Consider the following 24,158-nt stretch of genomic DNA (forward strand, 5'->3'; position numbering starts at 1 on the left):
AAAAGAAAGAAAAAAGCAATACCAACTTCAAGCTTTTGAATGGTAGTGTACATAAATAGTTTTAATCAAAAAAAAAATTATTGTAATTGTCCTGTTGGGTGACACTAGGATCTAAAGTGATGCTCACCCTCTTAAATGAAGTCTTATGACTCACTGGCTCCACTCCGTCTCCAACGCCAAGATAAACCTCAGACGGCTCTGCAGATGCTTTGAGGTTTGGGAAAGTCCAGTTCTTTGTGGGGCCTAATTTCATAGGTGCTCCACAGATATCAGTGCCTGAAATAAATAAATCAATCAATCGAAGCTGAGAAATAAAGAATAAAAAACACCATCTGGAACTTCTTTCTCTTAATCAATGTACAATTTTTCTACATTGAAAACTCACATAACTGATTAACCTTAAGTGACGGTTAAAAAGTATTATATACCATCATGAATGATGTTTGCGATCTGGCTGGATGGAATCTTGTTTTCCAAAGTGCCAGTGTGATGATCCATATCCTGACCCCCCATATAATCCTCTTCTAAAGATGACAACTCTCTCTCCAAAGTCCAGGCCTTGTGGGACATTTTCATCCCTGAGCTATGTTTTCCCTGGAGATGAGAAGGGTCAATCTCCCCATGAGCCTTCCCTTTGGGAATGCTTTTGCAACCAGCATTTGCACTATAGTCAGGAAGAGGGAAGGTGCCAATGCCACTGTCAAGGGTGTGTGTGGAGATTCCAGATCCTAAAAGAGAGGAATTTGAATAGAATATATTTTAAAATATACGAATGATTGTGCTTAATAAAATAATATAAATTTTTATTATAATTAAATTACTTTTTTCATTCTTATTCCTACATTTTATATTCTTTTATTCTTATTTAAATTACACATGGACACATATTTTCACATATATAACAGGATCACACCCTAAACATCAAGATAATGTTTGCCATACAGCTGCTGCCACAGAAATTCAGACGCACCTAGATTATTCATCATTGACAAGTTAAAACCCGTTTTTGTCGCTACATGCTAACCAATTGAAATTCCTGCCTCTAGAAACATTAAAAACCATTACGTCATGCATTGTGATCATGCCTTACCTGCAAAGTGTTCATGATGAATCGTCTCAGCCAGGTTCTCATCTGACGTGACGTCTTTACTCAGTAACGCAGAAACCTGTGAAAAAAAACCATTAAAAGTTCTATTAAGAACTTTCAAAACAACAATGTGCATTATATCCATGAATTTCAATTTTTACCTTTTCCATGTCATCACTGCTTCTTATCTGACCAGCAATGCCAGCGCTCTGGTGATTGAATACAGGTCTGGATTTACAGTCAAACGAGAGGCGTCGATGTGCCATGCTGATGCTACCAGTGTCCTTCCCATCAACCCTTATGGAATACATTTTTTAATAAAATTGATTTGAAAATACCATTTATTGTTTGTCTACTGTACAGTATATTAGTATATTTCAGCCTGTTCCTCAGAGACCAATCGTATGGCTTTGGACTACTTTTATAACTATATCATCCTTTCTGGAGCTTTTTATTAAATTGTTTTTGAGATCTACCACCAAAAAAAAAAAAAAAAACCTTTTGGTTGAATGCAAGTACATTCTTACATTTTGGTTAAACTTTACCTCTAATTTATTAAACCATGTGCAGAAGCCCAGCCACTATGATAATGCGGATTCCCAGCTGATATTCACAAGTCAAATTCCAATTAAGTCTCAAAGCACATTTTCTCACCTCACTCGTTCATCAGTTATTTCAATTAACTTTCAACACCTGCAAACCTGCACTACAACTATGCACTTGAAGATGAAGGAATTAAGGATTTAAGTCATTAATTTGGCCTTTGACTTGTAGCTTTATTGTGGGTTGATTTATACACTAAAAGAATATGTCTTGGAACAAAATAGCTGAGAATATAACTGAATATATTATAAAAATGACATTTAATTGCGTTAAGCCAAACCAAATGTCACAAACTACTTTTCTTTCTTTTTTATCGTTTGAAATATGTACTTGTGCCATCTTTCTATAAAACAAATATCAAAATAAAACATTGTATAAGTTGCTTTGTACTCACCGGTTTAGCAGTTGCTGCATGAAGTTGTCAGATGGCACTCCTCTGTACATCACAGACAGCTGGCCTTGGGCTTGGTCCATCACCACCTCGCAGGAATGGCCCTTTCCTTGTCGGTCCAAGGCCACTCCATTCACATAAGCCCGCTCTTCTTCAAGAGCTTTATGCAAGCCCTCTGCTTTCTCAATCAGCATGGAAATGTTTAGGCTCTCACTCTCGGTTTTCTTCGGAGCCCCCTTGGAATCCTTGCCCACAGATGATATATTGAGTTTCCATTCCCTTTTGTCATCTTTTGCTTTTGACATTTCTGGTTTACGGCTAAGAGCGGGAAGCTTGCTTTTTCTCAGACCAAACCAGTTGGCAATTCCATTGGAAGCCTTTTGCTTGACCTCAACCATTTGCCCTTTATCTTGCTCTTGCAGTTTCAGCATATTTTCCTCAATGCCCTTCATGACCTTCTGCTCTATAGAAGACTGTGGACTGGGGGCAGAGTGCCTTTTTTCTTCAACATTCTCTACTGGCCTTGGTGGTGGTGGAGGAAGACTCTCTCCGTAGGAAGAATTCTTCTTCTTATTTGCCCTGAGGTGGCTCCTGTCCTCAGATTTGGACATGTACCGCTGAAACTCTTGAGTAGGTTTCCCATCTCGGTTCATAGAGGGTGGCACAGTTTTAGTAGGGGATTTGAGGGGGATTTTATTGGGGCTGCCACTATGGAGACCAGCGACATTTTTTCCATTATATGAAAGGCTATGAGGTGCCGTAATCTTAGCATAGCTCCGCAAAGCCTGTGCAGCCTCTAGGTTAGTAGATGGTGGATGCATCTTAGACTTTGGGCTCTCCTGCTTGGCTGAGAATGTTCTAGAGGATTCATGTTCAAGTTTGGAGACTAATGTGCTAGAGGGAAGAGACCTGACAGCTTGCTCAACATGCTGAAAGGCTGCTTGTTGTTTTGAAATAGCACCATCAAGATGACCTGAATGGCATGATTTATCCTCAATGGAATCTGTATTTTTAGCAAGTCTATATTCTCCTGACTTACAATCAGAGTTTCTGTCAGCAATTTTGCTTTTATCGGTGGTTCGTGTTGGTATGCTTGCAGCGGACTGAATTTCTTTCTTCTCTGCAAGTGGAGGACAAGTTGTGGACTCGTCTGGGTTCCTCAACTTGCCAAGTGCAGCTAGTCGTTCTTTAAAAGAATGACTTGATTCACCTGAATGTCTACCAATCACTGATTTCTTAGGAACAGGCGGTGGATCGTTCTTTTTAAAAGGTGATTCGGAGCTTTGTGAATCATTATCTACCATTTCGTTTTTCTCTTGGCTCCTGGACCTCGTGCTTATCCCACTCTGAGCCTTCTGGGATGACGACTGACTAGGCAGACTGCGATGACTGACTTGCTTATGCCACACCGGACTATCTGAGCTGTCCTCTTGGTCTGAAGAATCAGACTCTGGTGAGATCTCCTTCTGCTTGAGATTCGTTGGTCGCTCTATACCAAACTTCGTCTGCTTTTCTTTCGCACCTTCATTAACCGGGCTGGAATTTTGAAGAGATGAGCTCACTTCTCCAAGCAGCTGGGATACATCGGTGCCACACGTTTTGGAGATGTCAGAGACATTTTCGTAGTGTGGAATTTTCTGAGGAGTCTTTTGAATGTGAGAACTTTGTGTAGGCTTGGCTACACGAGTTGTTTTAGGGATACCACAGCCAAGGTCCTTTGGCAATGGTGTAGGGACATCATCAGGCTGGGGTGGAGAAGTTGGAGCAGAGTGTGACTCCGATTTAGAAGGGGGCAGCTGTCTTTGCCTCTCTGTCGTGGTGGCTTTTCGCGTGGATACAGGGGAATTGTGCACCTCATAGTTGTTGCTCCGGCAAGGAATCTTCGAGCTACGAGTCAACTGAGGACTGAGACGAGGTGGAGCAGGTACTGCAGTACGTTCTCCAAGAGTGGGTATCTTAAGGAACTTGAGCAGTTTGGAAGGTGAGGCCTTGACCTCTCTAAGGCAGGAAACTTGATTCGGGCTGACCGCAACTTTTGATCTAATGGACTGAGGATCGGAAGGGGTGTCTTTCACAGGGACGGAGATATCATCCAGTACTTTTGAGGCAGTATGATTCTCATTCGGAGAAAATAACAGACCTTTGTGGACTGATTCATTGCTGTCCATCTCACAGTGCGCATTTTGTAAATTGTCTTTGAGTCCGAGAGTAGGCAGCTTTGAGGTGGCTACGTTGGCTCGACAGACACAGTCAGGGTCTTCTTTTGTTGCAAACTCTTCCTTCTCGAGTCTTTGTGGCACTACAGAGTTTAAGTGCTTCAAGTCCGAGTCCAGTAGCGCCACATCAATTGTGCTATCGTCACAAATCGTCTCATTGCAGGTGCTGCCGCTTGACCTGTTGGATTGAGACTCAAGCAGAAGGTCAGATAACCTATTCTTGTCTCTTGTTTCCACAAACACGTGATCGGACCCTCTGGGCTGATCTCTTTCTGAAATGGTTAGTCTTGAGTATAATTCAGGGACTTCTATTGAGTGGGGATCGTTCGGTGGGTTAAGACCTTGCTCTGCTGAAAGAATGGACATATCTCCAGATGTCCTATTTATAAACAGTTCACTTGTACCTGTGGTAGGCTTCACAAGGCTCTGCATTTCCATGTTCTCTTGGAAATCGGGCCGAGCCAGATTGAGGTTATCGATGGTAATGGGAGCTGAAGTGCAACAATTGTGGCTACTCTTGGCTAAGCTGACTGAATCTTTATTGGACAGCATCAGGCATGTGCTACAACTACCACATTTTACATTGCTGTGCTCTCCTCCATTCAAATGCTGATGTGTGCAAACATCTGGACAGGAATGGGAACAATGTGCTTTGGGTGCATTGCACCTGGATGAATTGTCTCTACAGGCTAATACAGCCTCCTTAGAGGCAAGAGCCTGGCTATAGTCACAGATTGAGGGAATGCCAGAAGAACGATGGTACCGAAGCGGATCTGTTTCTTCAAGCTTGCGGAGGACCTCTAAAATGTGTGCTTTCTTCTTCAAGAATGGGGACATGGCCTCCATGGACGTGGATGAGCCTTGGGTCTCTGGTATGCACTTTTGCGCACTTTCGCTGTTTCCCTGTGGAACCAAATCATAGGGATGAGGTAAAGTTGTCATACAAGACTTATTCAACAAAGACTTTGTGTACGGCTCTTACCTTGGCCTGTGCATTCCTCTGAGCCTCAATCAGTTTGTTAGATTCACTGTGCTGCAGCTCGCCAATGTGCTCCAGACAGGGTCCTGGCTGCTTTGATAAGACACATCAGTTAAGCTTTAAGCTTCTTATTATATGAATCAATTTTTGGATTATGCAAAACGCCTCATGTATCACAACTATGCATGCACAACAAGGTTTTTTTTGCCTGTTTACACACAAATTCCTTGTAGTTAAATGGAAAAAATGCTTTCCCAAGCAGCCCAGGCAAATTAAACAGGAAGACGTTAATTGAGCCATTTTCTTCATTTTGCAAACAAAACTAATAGCACATCCCTGTGGACTTTAAAGAATGTTTTGTGAAAAACAAACTTTAAACTAAAATCGGACCTGCACTGTACATTTTGTCATCGTATGTTGAAGGATTTAATCATTTACCTGCTGATGTACACATGATTGACTGTGCAGTTTCTCCTGCAGGAGCTCACACAGTGTTCTGTTCTGCCTCTCCAGATCAAACACACGCATTTTCAGCTTAATGCATTCCTCTCTGAGATCCTAAAAGAAGAATCCACAGCTTTTAAAAAACATTTTAAAAATATATGACTAGAATATGTACACCACTTATAAAATATACAACCAACATTATACATTAAACATATTAAAATTATTCCAGAATTTAATAATTCAATAAGTTATAATAAATAATACTTCATAAATAAATATGAATTAAATATAAAATAACTCTTTAGACTTTGTAGTTCAAATTAAGTTTTTATAACTATGTTCCTGATGCAAAACCTCAAAGTTTTTACCTTTTGATTGAGTAAAGCCTGCACAACATGGTTGGCGACCTAAAAATAAACATTTTTAAATTAATAAATAAATAAATTATTAAACATAAAATACTTTCAGGACTATTTTATTTTTCATCTGACTATCTAATTGGCTTCTGCATTAGGCAAAAACATTGCAAATCTCCATAGGAAGGGTTGGAAAGGAACTCACCTCGTCCAAGCATCGTTCATATGCTTCTCTTTGACTCTCGTTTGCTAATGAAAGGGCAGAGTTCTCGGCCTATACAAAAATAGAACAGTTTAAACAGTAAGTCAAGGAAGTAAACAAAACTTTATTCTTAGTGAAAGTATATGGCACTTACTTGAAGTTCTCTCACTCGCTCCAGAAGCTCACTGCTACTCTCTTCCTCTAGATAGGACTCCAGATCACCCTCCTCGGACTCAAAGTCCTCATCTACTCTATTTTGGGCCTCTTCCGACATAGTCTCTACCTAACAAAAAGAAAGAGATTGAAGATAAGAGGAGTGTTTGGCGAAGCTTGTTTGAAGACACATTATTAATGCAATTCTCTTTGGTGTGCTAATGAAGCATAAATCACACACTCCACCTTTAAAGAGTTTCAGATTCTTGCTTGTTTTAACCCGTGTTTGCATATTGTAAACAACTGGTTAAACAAACCTGTAAATCAACTTTCCAAACATTCTTGTGTACTTAAGAGTTGTTACAGAACACACCAGCGGTGTGCCTTTTAATCTCGAGTCTTTGAGACAGCTGGGAGTGAATAAGCAGGACTTGAGTCCCTGGCAGGACACATCTTCACTTTAAGGGTGTCATCAGAGGGGATTAGACGGAAGAGGTCTGAAAACACTAGAGGATTCCAGCCATCATGCCGATTCATGACCTACTGACTTACTGACTGGGGCACAGAATCAGATCCTCTTGACCTGCATTTAAACTTAGATGAAAAAACACGTTCTAGTGTGCGCTAAAAAAATTATGGTGGTCAAACCTGCCTGGCAAACTAAGAATTTTACCATTACCCCAATTTTGCTTTGCACATTAAGACATTACTTTATTAAATGTAGGAATGTACTGTAAGGCCCATACCATTAAGTATTTACATTTTAAAGCCATTAACCAATATACTGGCCAATACTAAAACTTTTTTTAGAAACTAAAAATTACCCAATTTTACTTAACATGATATAAATTATATTAAAAAGTAACATTTACCATCCAAAAACCAAAAATATATTGGATAACATTTTGTTCCAACTCAAAATCTCAGTGATACCAAAATATAGTTTAAACACGCTTCTCCTGTGTCTCCTGATTTTGATGGCTGGTTTGTTGATGTAAACGTCTTTATTGTTGAACTATACCATAACAGTAACCTCCAGTCACCTTCATCCACCTATTCCCACCACTGCACTATACCATAAATTTGACCTTCAAAACGAACACCGGATGTAATCAGCGGATGGACTATCACTGCAAAACTGAATCTGAAAATCAATATGTTCATGGGACTTATTCATTATTGATCCTCTAAGCATTCTGTGTGCTCATTTATGTAGCAAGCTTATCTATAGACATCTAACTCTTTGCGAGTGAATAGCTTAAATGGAAACTCCATATCTGGAAGTAAATGAATACAAGGCTTATTGGGATCAGAGGGTTGACAGGGTGCACCGGGTCAGTGAATACTGCTCTGTTTTAACAGTAAAGATGGCACTATTCGACAGGCTCCAGGCCACACTATAGAGTTGGTAGTTCCTGCGGTGCCAGGAGGCTCCTTTCACATGACAGACTCTTTTGACAAAGACACAAGGCATAGCCTTCTGATAGAGGAAGATGTATGTGTAGCGTAACTGTCACACATTAAGCCGTGCAGAACGGAAGCATTTACATTTTTCATATAGAAGACACTTTTATCCACAATGACTGACAAAACAAAAATAGATACATAAGTGATAGATCAAAATTAAAATCCAAAATGTAATCCATCTACAAATCCAGAAATCCTATAAATATATTTCTATTTCTAAATAGTTCTATTGTCCTATAAAATACTTCTATTGTACCAGATGTTTAATAAATGTTTAATAAATAAATATATAAATCATCTATTTAAAATAATTAAATAAAATGATAAAATATAAAAATAAAATAGTAAAACAGTAAAACTGTAAAACGGTAAAAATAAAATAAAATAACCAAAAACTCACCAAGAAATGAATATAGTGAAAATCCAATGCCTTGAGCAAAAAGCTTGAAATTTTAAACCTTAAAATTTTATACCTTAAAAAGCAAGTTTATACGATATTCCTCTGTAGGGTGAATACAGCTAGATGACTAGAACTAACCGGTATTCCAGGTTTGCACTCTTGTTTCTTGTCTGAAAAGAAAAACCTAAATAAAACATCCCTCTGGATTTCACTGTGTCACGCTTGAGTCCTCATGTCTGTCTAAAAGAGTTGTGTGATAAAGATGATCGCGAGCTACAAGGAAGTTAAATCTACATATTATGCGTAAGTGATGACATATTGGTTTCACAACCTTTGCAATACTGGATTAGCTAGAACTGTGTCATCATGTCTCTACATTTATACCCCATCTTGTTAATGATTGACAGTTTTCCGAATGCTGGAGGCCAGGGCTGGGCAAAATCTCAAGAGGATCACCACCAGCCTCGATCATCTTTCCTTTTCATCTATGAATCACTTGCAAGCAATAAAAAATGTATGGGTAAGTAAGCTGATTCTGGTGAAACAGAGCCTCAAAAGCCTATTTTGGAGTCTTTATGATAATACTGTCATTGGAGAGATGACTGTCAGTAAAGAAATTCCCCTCTAGCGCTACTGTACTTTTCGGCCTTCCTCAAAAGCCTCCAGAGAGACAACATCCAACATTCCTTAAGAGATGTTTGGACTAACCAACACGGAATCAAGATGGTCGATTAAACCAGTGGTTTAAAATTAAGTAAATAAAAAAAATGTGCATTCATCTTCAGCTTCAGGTCTAAATTCAGTTCAGTTCAGTTCAAGTTTATTTGTATAGTGCTTTTCACGATACAAATTGTTGCAAAGCAGCTTTACAGAAAATTAAGTTTCTACAATATGTTTAGTAGTAGCCATAGCCACCACTGATAAGCTACTAAAATCAGTTTAGACTGCTTCCTTCTATCTAGACAAGACTGAAACAGACTATTTTTAGTTTCAGTCAAGAACTACCACACATGGTTTAACCACACCACTGAGTCGGCACTCAATTATCAAGGTTTGACCCAAACATTTGCTCCATGGTGTCTCCAAGACCAGGAATGATGGAAAAAATGATTTAGTCACACTGCTGTTAGAAACATTCCCTGTGTTTGAGACGACAGATAAGAACTCATATCGTGACGAACATTTTGCGGTGATGCTCTTGTATCATTGAACTATAGCCATGATGTCGAGAACAGACGTCCCGAGGGCTAATGGTCTCAACAGTAAAATCATTTCTTAAACACAACTGAAGTACTGTGTCCAATAGAACAGGGCTAATCCTCTGTGCTCTTGTAAGGATCAAAGCAGATTAGCATCAGTTTGCATCTAGCCCTAAACTTAAGGTTGCAGCATACAGACTGTTATATTGCTCTTTGCTGGACACACGTGACAACCTACCCAGATCTTTAAAGGGATCTTTTGTTTATTAAATACATGAAACAAAAAAACTGTCATCACTCATCCTCATCTTGTGTTTTATTTATTCAAGAGCAAAAAGGCTTACACTAACCAAACTTCAGTGTAATGAAAGTGAATGAGGACTAGGTCTGTCAAGCACCAAAATTACAAAAAAAAAAAAAACACTATAAAAGTTGTCCATATATGTCTTGTGTACTACATTCAAAAAGTTTTCTAAAGCCATAGGATGCTTCTGTGTAACAAATAGACAAAAAAAAAAACATTATTCACTAACAATCATCTCCTCCAGTGAGCTGTTAACCACTGCAAGCAGATCACTGAATCAGTGAGTTGAACTTAAGATCAGGATTAGTCCAAATCACGAAGAAATTATCGAGATTATTGTGAATTTGATATACGAATTCATTTAAAAGATGCAACACAAATGAATGATTCATTTACAAAATGGTTATTATAATGCATGAATCATGGACCACCTCTATGATTTTATAGTGCTTTTTGTATCATTGACAGTTACTGAACTGAATAGAAACAACACTGAACTAAATTGAGCTGAATAATGACGATTTTATCTTCTGTAAAGCTGCTTTACAGCTGAAATTGAATGTTTCAGAACTGATTCATTTTACAACATTAACACTGTTATTTTGCTGTTTATTAATGTGAAGTTGCTTTGAAAAGATCTGTATTATATAAAGCGATAAATAACGTGACTTGACTTTTTTGTTATTTTGAAGCATGACAGCATAATATTAACAGCGCTATACACTGAAAAGGTTGAACAAGATATGCGTCATAAATTCACCTTTTGTGTTCTACAAAAGCCATCCAGATTTGGAACAACATGAGGGTGAGTAAATGACATTTTTGGGAAGAATCATGCATAGAAAAATCCATATTGATCAACCACTATTCTGAACACTGGGGGTGGATGTATCCACCATAATATCCTAGGATGGTTATAGCCCTGCTCTATATACCATAGCATAGTGGAGTCAGTTTTAGGGACAAGCAAAAACAGAGGCAAACATGCACCCATGCCAACAGGATTCTTGGCAGCGCTCAAGCACAATGCAAGCCCCTTAATCCACTGATATGCTGTATAGTAAACATAGCAATAAAGCACTGTGGTGCACCCAAAACAGGGCCCCAAACTCATTTGTCTGTAAAGCAGTACATTTATTGAGGCTAAGCTTCTGAGAGACTACTGTTAATGCTGGTAGGACTTAGATTCTCACATACTTCTGAGTCACTGGCTTGGTATGATGCCCAGAGGAGAGAAGTCTACAGAATGTGACTAAAACTAGAAATCAAAGCTATGCTCTGAGACGAGACTCCAACAAAACATGGCGGAGTCAGACACCAGAGGCCACTGTCTCTTTTGCTGGATATATCAAACACAAGAGAGCCGCTCTTATCTGACAATGTAGAGGACACAGCTTCTTGAGAGGTTGATCAAATGATGTAGAGGAGAACGTCTATTTAATCAGGAAGAAGGACGAAGGAGACTTAGATTGTACACAATGTCAAATTTATTTTTAACCATCATGCAGTGAACCACAGGCATTCATTTACAGGCCTACCTGAACAAGAGAAGCGCGTCAAGACTTGCAGAAAATCCCAACCAGATGCCTTCGAATAAATGTAATTTATATACTTTCAGCAATTACAAAAACAAAATGGATGGCTGCAATATTAAACCATTTGAAACTGGTAATTAATACTACAATCTGTTCTTATTCTTGAAAGATATTTAGTACAAGCCAGTTGAATTAAGTCCTTTGTGTCACTGTGCAAAAAAATCCATGTTTCTTTCACCGGGCCTCACCAATAAACCATGAATGGATAATCGGCTGCCATGGATCCGCTTGTCATTTTGCATTTTTAGGAGGGGTGACTTTGTACAGTTGCGAATGATATCTCGAATAATGCAAATTAGGATTTAAAAGAGTGTCGATAAAAAAGGGAAAGGGGATGTTGGGGGAGGCCCTGGATCGCTCGGAGGGGTGGAATAAAGCCAGTGTGAAGGCAATCAAACAGAAGTAGGGCTCTATGGGATTCCAAAATGTGCTGGGAGCTCCGCCTCCATCCCCCACACTTGAGGAGTTATTAAGAAGCAGCCAATCGGCATCTGCAGAGACAGTCTCTGATTATTCACACCCTGCACAATGGGCACAGAGCCCTCAGACACCTTCATAACCCAATTATTGATCTTTTCACATGATTTACGAGCTGATAAAATGATCAATCACGGAGATAGAGGAAACACACAGTCTGCAAAAGCAGTGAATAGAGTCATAATGAATAAAAGCACTCTGTGGCAAAGCAAACAAGCATATAGACCCTCCATCAAGTCCCTAAGGGCATTATTTTTTCTCTTTGATGTAAATTATTCCAGGGATAAAGAGTCTCTGAAGTACGGCGAGGCAGCTTCTATTCCTGAATGTGGCATTAAATATATAAAATCTTTAATAATGCAGGTTTATGCAGCTGGGGTAAAGATTTCCATTGCAATTTTCCGTGTGCTTTAAAGATTATTCGTCCACTCACTCGGGCTGTTGCATCAGTGACAGAAAAGGCCCCCCAAAACGTTTATGCACTCTCTAGTCCTCCATTTTGCACAAAACATAAAAGGTAAACCGCGTTTTTCAGTAGCTTTCAGCAAAGTTACCACGCAGGCATCAGCAGACTCATGCACTATTGTTGTCCTTTGCAGCAGTGCACCTATCTGGATGAAGTACGTTGTCTACATTTGCACGGCCTTGACTGCAGCATGAGCTAGCTAAACACATTTAAAAGAGGACTAAGCAAAAGCTCCAGCTCCTTCAAGGACTATTTGGATTCGCCGACTAACTGTGAATGAACTCCAATCTAATTCTCAATTACTTAAAGACGGCTTGGAGTTAAATAAGGTGATCACTCACACCCAAACAATGAAGGATGTAAGCCATGTTGTCCCTGATCCAATGCAAACAGACTTGTGTTTATTAACATTTTAGCATGCAACTGCTTCTCTAACCTAGTTGGCGATGCAATAGACTTTTTAATAGTCCATTTAAAAATGGCATCAGCTGTTTTCCAGGACAAGGAAAACTTGCATGGGTCGTTTCATCACGCTACGCCGGCTTAAGCAAACCGTTTTGATTGATTAGCATACAGAATCATCAATGCCCTACCTGCAACATCATACAGCTTTCAAAAACATTAATGTAGCAAGGTAATGTACTAAAATATATCGCGTAGACTGCTGTGAAACTGTTTGCCAAGGGATAAATGCTTATGAGTTATTCCATACTAAGCCAAATCTGATCACGAAACACACTCCTGACAGAGTGCCTGCAAACACAAGTCACTGAAATACAGGGAGAAACATACAGACGGGATTCAGTCGTGGCTAAAAACCAGCGCTGCGAACAGCTATGCATAAAATTACCTTTAATTCCAGTCAGAGCATCCCAGGCATTTCAGTGCAGCCCATACAAGGCAAATGTGAGACACGGTAGGAGCAGGATCCGCAAACGCCAATTTTTTAACGTTTCTCTTTGGAAATCCTCCTCACGTTATTCTGAAAGTACAGTGCCTGTCCTTGGGCAAGTGCGAGGAAACTGTCTCTGCCGTCTGCAGTGGCCTCCATGTCCTCCCATTGTTCAAGGGAGTGTGAGGCAGGCATCCTACCCCAATAGACCCAGCCTACTACAACAGCTGTGGGCCAGCCCCCCACCTCTCCTCTGAGTGTCTCTCCCTCCTCCAACGGCTGCAGCTAAACATTAACTCTACAACTGCTGGAGAGGCCATAAAAAGAGAGGGGGTTATATTTCAAAAAGGCACCCCGAACAAAGATGAGGACAAGGACGGATATCCGAACGAGCGCAGGGGAGAAAATGGAGTTACCCAGGCAGCCCGGCCCCTTGTCAAGGAGCAGGAGCTTCTTTTCTAAGAGGATTGAGACTGCTTTATCAGACTTGCACTGATTGGATTGCAACTGCAGATACTGTGGAAGTCAGTGTGGAGCTGCATGGCCAAAAACTGACCTGGATAAATTACACTGCTGCCAAAGATGTAAATGTCTAAGGGGGAAAAAAGAGAAGTCCCAGATACATAATTGAAATAAAAATAAATTAAAACTATATAGAAATATTTATAATAAAATGACAAAACATAACAAAATTACTCAAACTAAAATTAAACTGAAATTATACAAATAAAAAAGCTGATTCAAAACATGAATAAATGCTATAGTATATGAATAACACAAAAGTAACACTGCAGTGAAGGAAGACAAAATATACAAATATTCAATATACCATCTATGAAAATAATATCTAATGCAGTGTTGCTAAAATTATTTTGTTTTAGAAATTTTTAGATATAAATAAGATCATTTTTACTGGAAAACAAGTTAAAAAAAAGATCTGAAAACTAAAAAAAGCAACACTACATTAGCTATACATATTCAGACAGATGCCTTTGGCCAATACATCACATGTGCTGTTTTATGGAGCGCTCTGCCATAAGCGCATTAAAATAGTCTCAAATTTAAAAAAATGAAGTTTACTTCAATTCAGTTGCGCTCTGTCTAGCTGTTTTTGAAAGCATTTTATGTTAACACAAACCCAACACCAACTTAAAACTGCAGTCCGTAACATTTTTGTGTTCAAAATTAACAAAATGTATATAATAAGCGAGTACACCATGAATCCATTTTCCAAACCGTGTTTTTGGCTTATCCAGAATCCCTACGGTACACCTATAATAAATGTTTATATTCTGACTATTTTAGACTGGTTCGGGTAGGTACCGCTGCGGAGTAGCCCAGTACCTGCGTGATTCGTCATAGACATAAACAGAGAGAAGTAGCTCCGGCTACAATGTTGTTTCCGCAACACGCATGCAGTTCTGTTTAGTAACCAAAAGTTACAGACTGCAGCTTTAAATATACAGGGCATCCTTAAAGGTTAGTTCACCCAAAAATGAAAATTCTGTCATTAATTACTCACCCTCATGTTGTTCCAAACCCGTAAAACCTTCGTTCATCTTCGGAACACAAATTAAGATATTTTTGATGAAATCCAAGAGCTTTCTGACTCTGCATAGACAGCAAGGGAACTGACACGTTCAAGGCCCAGAAATGTAAAAGGGACATCGTTAAAATAGTCCATGTGACATCAGTAGTTCAACCTTAATTTTACGAAGCTACGAGAATACCTTTTTTGCCTGAAAAGAAAACAAAAATAATGACTTTATTCAACAATTTCTTCTCTTACAGTCAGTCTTCGCCACCATTCACGAGAACGAAGGTCTTACGGGTTTGGAACAACATGAGGGTGAGTAATTAATGACAGAATTTAAATTTTTGGGTGAACTATCCCTTTAAGACATATTAGGATATATACGACAATTTATAAAAGCTCAGGTATAGCTACTTCATTTTCCATGTTCTGCTTTGTCTCACACACTACTCTGGCCATAAGCATGGACAGATGCATTTAGTGGGCCACTTTTTTCTAGCGCTCAAATCATTCACACATGCACAATAGTCCTGGGCTGGACGCGGATGGTGTGCGCAGACTAGGGCTGCACGATTAATCGAATGCGATTGTTATGCGCATTTTGTTAGTAAAGCCGGTTCTGTAATCGGCAGGAAATCATCATCACGTGCTTTCAGATGGAGCAGAATTTACTACACATAGCCGTAGTTCACTGACAAGTTACGCAAAAAAAAAAATTTGCAGACGATTTTATTGCGATTATGAAATCGAAGAAATCGTTCGCGATTATGAAAGCTGTTTGCATAGCTTCTCAGTTAACTACGGCTCTGTGAAGTAAATGCTGCTCCATCTGAAAGCATGTGAAAATACCACATTTAATAACATATTTTCACTCCAAACTCACTTCATAACGTCAGTCGAGTGTTTGAAATAAATCCTTCTGTGAGATGATGTGGCTTCTTACACAGAATAAGGCACGCAACATATTTCATAGTATTTAAGCAGTGATAAAGGCATTGCATTATAAATATACTTTATTTTAATGAAAATTATAATAATAAGAACTCCGATAAACCGTATATTGCCGTAGTCGTGTGTTTTTTAGTCACGTTGAATCAATGAAAGCAGTTGAATCTTCTGTTTATTCAGCTGCAGCGATAGGCATTTTCTGGGTTTCTTCTGTGAGGCGTATTTGGAGTTTCAGCGCGAGAGCGCCCTCTGGCCTTTGGATGGAGATTTACTGCTGATCACAGAACCGTGCTTCACTGTAAGATACGCATGACGATCGCAGCTTCTGTCGAATCGCGATCTCGATTCCATTTCGATTTATCGTGCAGCCCTAGCACAGACATCGGCGAACTGTAATGTTGACAAAAATTACTTCACGCAGACAGTCCACAAGCCAGAGCTAGGGAAGTATACTTACTGTAACACACTGACTAGTCAACTTTGAAAATATCTCGTTTATGTACATAGTAAACCTAGGTCTAATTATAAAAAGCTTTAAGTCAAACTAGTATGACTGAAATTGTACCAGTCTGGGTTTTGTGACTAAGCCTCCTAGATAATATGGATGTAGCTTGATTACACACTCTGCCATGTATACTTCCAACAGACTCAACTTCACTCTAGCTCAATTATAACTGTGCATGTATACATACTTACTGGTAACGTGAGAGGAGATTGACACTTTTGTAACCCTCCCCTAATAAAAAATTAAAAAACAATCCCTTTGCTCAAAGGACAACAAAATTCTTGCAGGCACTAAAAGCTTATCTAAATATCTCAGAGTTGTGGCTACAGGGCCAGTCTACAAGGCCAAAGGGCTGAAAACGCTCGTCCCTGACTGTGAATGAACCTCAGATCATGCCCCTGCTAGACACTAATTCATATGTGCATGCCTGTAGGAGGAATTCCACCTCAGCTAGTGTTAGCGTCTTCACATGAGACAACCAAATTGGATGAAATTACCCAAATGCAAGGGGGTCACATGTTGCCTTGGAGTCAACAGTCAAGGGGTGAGAGCTTTCTGGACAAAGGGCCATTGTGATCCTTTAAACTCCACTTTCACGTCTCTAAACACCCATGAGGGATAGACTTACGGCATTACATACAATGATCCGGATCCATAATGAGGCGTATTGTGACATGATGGTCTTAAATGTCAGAAATTCAGAGCAGAGTCTTTTTGGGAGGTCGTCTTGGCTTTCCAATGTGTTACCAATTCACTACTCAGCAATGACATGCAAAGTGGAGCACACTTGAAAGCGTCTGTAAGCCCCAGGTGCCAAGTGACATTAACATGCTTGTAACAGTTCTGCTGAACTACATCTCCTTAAACACAGCTGGACATTTGGCCTAATTAGAAAATCTCAAAGGAAGTAATGCAGGCAATTACATTTCAAGACTGTTGATTGAGCCTGACTGAGCAATATCTGGAGCTCGCAAATGTTACATAACTACAACAACATCGAGATTTGATAGAGCTGATTAGGGAATCTTGGATTCTGTGTGGGAGATCATGAAACGCTTGAGAAAAGGATGTTATTGAGATTTCCTGGTAACACAATTATATTCCACAGATACAGAACAGAAAGAACTGATAAGAAAATATTTTAAAAGATGCATAATATATTAGACTACATCAGTTATTTATTTTTAAATTCGTATCTATCCATTTTCAGCCAATATATTATTATTATTATTATTATTATTATTTTTATTAAATGGTATTATTGTGTTATTAGTAGTAGGCTATCTATCATACAAAATTATTGTAGTGTATCTATATCTTCATAGATAGATAGATAATTATGAATAATAATAATTATAATAATAATGTAAATAAAACTAAAAAACTAAACAATTTTGAAATCAATTAATAAAATCAGTAATAATTATATATAATTATACATCAGTAATAATAATTATATTAATAATTAATAAATAATTTGGTCAATTTCAAATCAATGTGATGCTTTAATTTAGGCATTTAATGTAGGCCCAACATTGTTTTGAAATTTACTATTAATTTTAATAATTGATTTTAGTATTTTTCCTTTAGATAGTACTATTACCATATAACAATAATAATAATATAAAATATTTTATTGTATTCAAACTGAATTTTTCCTTGAGCAGATATTAGAATAAATATATTTGCATAAATTAATATTGTAAATATATGTAAATAAATATTATTTCATTAAGTAAATAAAACAAAACAAAAAACTACACTTTATCTTTTAAATCAGTTAATAAAATCATTAATAATTCATCTTGTTAACGTCAAATCAATGTGATGCTTTAACTTAGGCACAACATTGCTTTGAAACTATATTTTAATAACTGATTTTAGTGTTTTTATTTTAGATAGTACTACCATATAATAATAATAATAATAATAAGATTTAAATTACTGCCACATGAAAAATATGATGGAAAAACATAAATCAGCTTATTGGTATCGGTGTGAATTTTAATACCGGTGCATCCCTATTAAAAAATCCTCGCGACAGACATTTGCTAGTGTTTGGTCCACTTCCATTTGCCAGACAAAGCATTTGGGTGACTCAGGATTAAAGGAATAAATCAGGCTCATGGCAAAAAAAAGCCCCCATTGAGAGTGAGACAGCTTAATGGGCGGTAATGTGCTGAACTCCATGTGAGGTGGAGGGGCTGATCCACCTTTTAGAAATGTGACACTAGTCCGAGGGGGAGAAGGAGGGGCAAGACGCCACTGTGCTAAACTGACCGGTCCTTCTGCCCCGCAGGGAGCACATCTTCTGTATTACAGCAACAATTATGCAGTGGTAAAAACGGAAAATTGAGTAACCATGACTTCTTGCAAGAAACAATGACTTATCTAACAGCATTTATCCTCCTAGATGGAAATCGCATCAATTCAATGAACACTGCATTTCAAATACACCACACAAGCATGAACTGTACAAACACGCCGAGACAAAATAACCCGCCTGACAAAGCAAATTTGACTTGGAGGTCACAAACACACGAGTAAACACTGTATCTACGGGACAAGGACATCTGGTAAAGCCAAAGCAGAATAATCTTGTAGTCATGGTTACCACCTTGACTAAATGTCACCCTGGCTACTGTATTGGGAAAAAAAGAGGGAGGGTCAGGATCGGGTTCCATTGATAAACAAAGGGGAGGAAAAAGCCACACGTTTAACAAACCTGGAAAAATGTTCTTCCATTGTAAAATAAACAGCTCGGCATAATAAAACAGTGGGCTATACGCTTGGTTTACAGACTGGCATGTGAGCTGCGCTGGCCGAGCCGGTGTCCCCGTGCCGGCACTGCAGTAAAGTGCAGTGAAGCCTGGCTTTCAGCAGACTGCAGAGCCAGTGAACATGGACACAGCCACTAAACATCTGGACACCAGGCGCCGTGGCTCAAAGCGAATGCCCTCCGGCAAGTTCCAGCTGGGACGCACGCACAGCCATTTCAGCTCCCTGCCTTCCCTCTTTTGTTCTGCCACATGTGGCCGCAGTCCACTTAGAAACGCAAGAATATATATTTAAGCGTATTAATGTGTTCTGCTCATACTTCCGTCCCACCATTAAACCTCTGCCCTACATACATTAGTAAATTCTGTCTGACAGAAAAGGTTGTGGTGCCTAAACAAAAACTTTTATTAATGATTTTATTGATTGATTTTTTTTTTATAGTGTAGTTTTTCAGTCCTATGTGGTGCGCGATTCAATTCTGTCAGCCAAAAAGGTTGTAATGCCTAATTTAAAGCATTATATTGATTTGACATTGACAAAAAACTTTTATTAATGATTTTATTGATCAATTTTTTTAAGTGTAGTTTTTTTTTAGTCCTCATGCAGTATAATAAATAAGTAGCTAACTTCTGTCAGCCAAAACATTGTGAAGCCTAGTTTAAATCTTTACATTGATTTAACATTGAAAATAACTTTTATTAATGATTTTATTGATAGATTTTTTAATAGAGTAGTTTTTTAGTCCTCTACAGTACAAAAATAAGTAAATTCTGTTGGCCAAAAAAAGCTGTGATGCCTTAAAGGATTACATTGATTTAACATTGACAAAAACTTTTATTAATGATTTTATTTTTTAAAAGAGATAAACAAACCTAAATATGAATGATTTTACTGGTTGACATTTTGTAAAAAAAAAAAAAACAAAGGCGTAGTTTTGTTTTATTTACGTTACGAAATATGTATAACATCTTTTGGTCACATGCAGTCCACTTAAAAATGTAAAAAAAGAACATGTGTAAAAATCCATATTTAAACCATATTAATATGCTCTGGTTGTACTTCCATCCTGCTGTTACCCCTCATAAATACGTAAATTTTGCCGGCCAAAAACATTGCCTAAATTAAAGCATCTTATTGTTTTAACACTAACAAAAACTTTTATTAATGATTTTATTGACTGATTTTTTTAAGTGTTGTTTTTCATTGTATTTACATTACGAAATATGGATAATCTCTTTTGTTCTGATGCACTGCCCACTTAGAAATGCTACAATCCATATTTAATCATATTAATGTGTTCTGCATGTACTTCCATCCTGCCATTAATCCTCTGAGCTACATAAATATGCGAATTCCATCGACCAAAAAAGGTTGCAAAGATAACCGACTGCTCTTATGAGCCAGATTGATAATGTGGGTGTTTTAAAAGAAGTGACCCTGACCAAGGGCAGGATGCATATTTAACATAAACATAACATACATCAGCTTTGGTAAGCCTCTCGAGGGAATAGTTGGCGTAATTAACGGGCTAAAGGTCACTGAATCCTAAACCGCCAACGCTTTCATTTGGAGAGAAAAAAGAAGGGAAATGAAAGCACGTGAGGCCATTTTTCCTGGCTTTCAAACAGAGTGGTGGTGTGGCTTTTCAACGGGGGTCTGTGACTGTAGCCTCTTTGTGCCAGAAAAAAGAGACCCCTGCCATATCAAATGTATGGTGCTGTACAACTGCCCCCCTCTACACCATTGATGATTAGGTTTGTTTGACTCTCATTTCTGCCCAACCAAATCGTGGACATTTATCCCCTCTCTCCCCAAACAGGATGTGCCATTGACCTGGTTTGCTTGAATTGATTAAGGCCACATTCCAAAGCATATTTCCGCTGAGTAAAACTATGAATTGAATGTTTGTTGCAGCTGAAGACTGGCACACTGTGAGAAACCAAAGCAAATGTTTGCTTCGCTTTTTTTTCTCTGCAGTGTGAATGTGAAGCAAAATAAATCCATATATTTTTGCAATGGTGCATTGCTTTCACTAGGTCACCGCTGATAGGTTCACTAAGCACCACTGTTCAACGCAAAGGATAATGTTACTGGCTAAGTATACAGGAAGGTAACAGGAATGTAATCTTGACAAACCCACTGTAATAATATATACGTTACGCATATACGGGTCAATGACATATAGGAATGTCCACAATAAAGAAAGGAAAAAAAAAACATTAAAATATATATAGTTTAATAGTTTAAAACACATTTGCCATGTTTAAATGTAATATCTGTACTAAAAACTAAATAATTTATACCATTTTCTGGTATTAAATAAATGAGTTAATGACCAATTAGTGCTGTCAAACAATTGATCGCGATTAATCGCATCCAAAATTACAGTTTTTGTTTGCATGATATGTGTGTGTGTTCTGTGTATATTTATTATGTATATATAAATACACACATATACAGTATATATTTTGAAAATATTTACATGTATTTACATGCCTATATTTATATTCATATAATTTATATTATAAATAAAAATATTTAATATATAAACAACATATTTTTCTGAAATATATACATGTGTGTGTGTATTTATATATACATAATAAATATACACAGAACACACACATATATTATGCAAACAAAAACTTTAAATCTGGATGCGATTAATCGCGATTAATCGTTTGACAGCACTATGGCCAATGTTGTTAACAAAAACAGTTAACAGTCATTTGTTAATTGAAATAATGCTAAAATGAAAAAAAAATACATATATAAATAAGATGAAAAGCATAACATTAAAAAAATTAAAAAACAAAAATGTTGGCAACTAATTCAAATAAAATTACTAAAACTAAAATTGAGAAATAAAGCGATTTTTTTTAAATTACGAAAAAAACTAAAATAAATATAACAATTCAAAATATTAATAAATATTATGATAGTACATAAATAATACTAAAATTGTGTTAATTACTAAAAATGTCAGGTGGTGTTACCATGAAGTATAAAATAATATATTTTCCTTACACCTTGAAAAGATGTGACCATTCATCTTAATAATCCTCAAAGTATATCCTCAAAGTTTTCAATATTATTTGAAAGTATAAAAAGTTATTTTTTATTTTTTATTATTAATTCATAAATATCACTGTTTTTGGTGAGTCGCACCACATGACATTTTACAACCTAAACTAACCTTGCCTTGTCATAAAGCTAAATTATCAGAGACATTTTATTAAATTAACAGAAAATGAGCATCATGTCAAACACGCATATACATGAATGTGTTAAATACAGGTACGAATTTGCAAGAAAGCCTCACTATGCACCTAAAAAACGCAACAAAGACTGGAAGGAGAGAATGCTGCAAGAATAATTGTGCTCATCCAAATTTCTGCAGTGTTTGTGAAAACAGTAGTAATGTCTTGGGGAGATGGCATCCCACTCCCCTGCTGTGTATACGGCATATCTTTCCAGCATCCCAGAGTAATTGATGAGTTTTCTGAATTTATATGATCCCCAATCCATAACCATGGTAACTGTTTGCCAGGGAGCAGGGTGAGGGGAAATGCGCCAGCAAGGACAACTGATAACAGACATAACCCAGCATGGGTAAGACGAGAGCCTGCGTGTCTGGAGGGAGTTTAAACATGCTTTGTGCCAACACTGGCCCATCAGTACACTTTTTAGCCTTTTATGTTGACAAGAAAGATGCTGCTGTAATGACGGCTTGCATTTTCTCACACTAATGCACGACTACTGGGCCCCAATCAGGCTGCCCTATTATATGGAGGCTCTCAGAGCCAAACAGCCACTGCCAAAGGTCCAATTTCATGCCTCAGCCCTAATTGTCCAAAGAGCCATGTTTAGATGACCAAGCGCAGCACGAATGAAACTGTGCAAGCTAAAAACTCTAGAGTTTCACATTTGAATTTAAGGAACTGCTCACTTCCCTATTTTCTGCGGTGCTTCCTCGAAGGTGCAATAGGTGTGTTACGGAAGAGGTCTGACACAACAGGTTAGTTTATATACAAAACAGTTTATTAGGTCACAGTGAGTACTGGTGTCGGGTCCGGAGGAAGTGATGGTGAGGGAAGGGTCCGTGAGAGAGTGCAAAGGATATGGAGAGTGGAGTAATCCGAGTCTTTGGCTTGATTGAGGCTGGAAGGTATACGGGGGAAGCACACACCTCAGCGATCCGGGATCTAGGAGATACAGGAGACACTTGGAGACGAGGAGACACTAGGAGGAACACAGGAGGTAAGTAATGCAAGAAGTATTCAAAGGAAATCAGTAGCAAAGTCATTGAGTCCTCTACGTGTATACGAGACCGGACAGTGAGGGTGTCTGAGGTGTGTGCTTTTATGCAGGCTGGTTAATGAGGTGCATGATTAGTGACAGGTGCTGGTGCTCAGAACTCAGGTGAGAGGGATCGTTGTGATTGGGTGGTGGCGGAGCCTAGGTACCCATGAGCGTTCCTCGGGTCCATATCCTTCCCAGTCCACAAGGTATTCCAGCTGACCACCATGGCGCCGGGACTGCATAATTTCCTTCACCTTGTAGACCGAGCCTTCATCCAGGATCAAGGGAAGAGGGGGTTCCTCCGTCTGGCCAGGCTCTGTGGGGAGAGAGACAGGGTCATGGTGAGGTTTGAGTAGTGATACGTGGAACGTGGGATGAATTCTGTATTGTGAGGGGAGTTGGAGTTTATAAGTGACCGGGTTTACTTGCTCCAGGATGGTGAAAGGGCCAACAAATCTGGGACTGAGCTTTTTACAGGGCAGGCGCAGTCTGATGTCCCGAGTCGACAGCCATACCTTCTGCCCTGGTTCATAGGTGGGTGTTTCAGCTCTTCGAAGGTCCGCTGTCGTCTTCTGCCTGTGCACTGCCTTTTGGAGATGGTGATGAGCAGCGTCCCAGACCCTCTCGCTTTCCCGAAACCAGTAGTCCACCGCCGGAACATCAGAAGGCTCCCCGGACCAGGGGAACAGTGGCGGCTGGAACCCGAGCACGCACTGGAAGGGAGTGAGACCAGTAGAAAGCTGTCGCAGGGAATTCTGGGCGTACTCGGCCCAGCCCAGGAACTGGTTCCAGGAATCCTGGTGGCCATGGCAGAAGGTTCGCAAGAATCGCCCCACCTCCTGAATCTTCCTCTCCGT

The 24,158-nt window shown here is 38.6% G+C and overlaps 1 protein-coding gene across 5 annotated transcripts in view; it reads right to left on the reverse strand.

Moving 5' to 3' along the window:
* LOC107673071 (nck-associated protein 5-like) overlaps positions 1 to 24,158 on the reverse strand; it is a 36,330-nt gene that overhangs the window by 2,699 nt on the left and 9,473 nt on the right. For 2 of the 5 annotated variants that reach the window (XM_016466512.1, XM_016466509.1), the window contains exons 2-11: positions 6,436 to 6,564; positions 6,285 to 6,353; positions 6,092 to 6,130; positions 5,715 to 5,834; positions 5,280 to 5,369; positions 2,085 to 5,200; positions 1,249 to 1,384; positions 1,091 to 1,166; positions 429 to 728; positions 128 to 276 (exon numbers count right to left, since the gene is read on the reverse strand). In XM_016466512.1, the coding sequence (XP_016321998.1) occupies positions 128 to 276; positions 429 to 728; positions 1,091 to 1,166; positions 1,249 to 1,384; positions 2,085 to 5,200; positions 5,280 to 5,369; positions 5,715 to 5,834; positions 6,092 to 6,130; positions 6,285 to 6,353; positions 6,436 to 6,555 (4,215 nt within the window). In that variant the 5' untranslated portion in view covers positions 6,556 to 6,564. Of the gene's footprint in view, positions 1 to 127; positions 277 to 428; positions 729 to 1,090; positions 1,167 to 1,248; positions 1,385 to 2,084; positions 5,201 to 5,279; positions 5,370 to 5,714; positions 5,835 to 6,091; positions 6,131 to 6,284; positions 6,354 to 6,435; positions 6,565 to 8,301; positions 8,607 to 13,192; positions 13,615 to 24,158 lie in introns of those variants that run through there. The other 3 variants (XM_016466510.1, XM_016466511.1, XM_016466513.1) reach the window with 3 other exon arrangements.

This window comes from Sinocyclocheilus anshuiensis, unplaced genomic scaffold (genome assembly GCF_001515605.1).
Source record: "Sinocyclocheilus anshuiensis isolate Anshui unplaced genomic scaffold, SAMN03320099.WGS_v1.1 scaffold364, whole genome shotgun sequence".
Lineage (NCBI taxonomy): Eukaryota > Metazoa > Chordata > Actinopteri > Cypriniformes > Cyprinidae > Sinocyclocheilus > Sinocyclocheilus anshuiensis.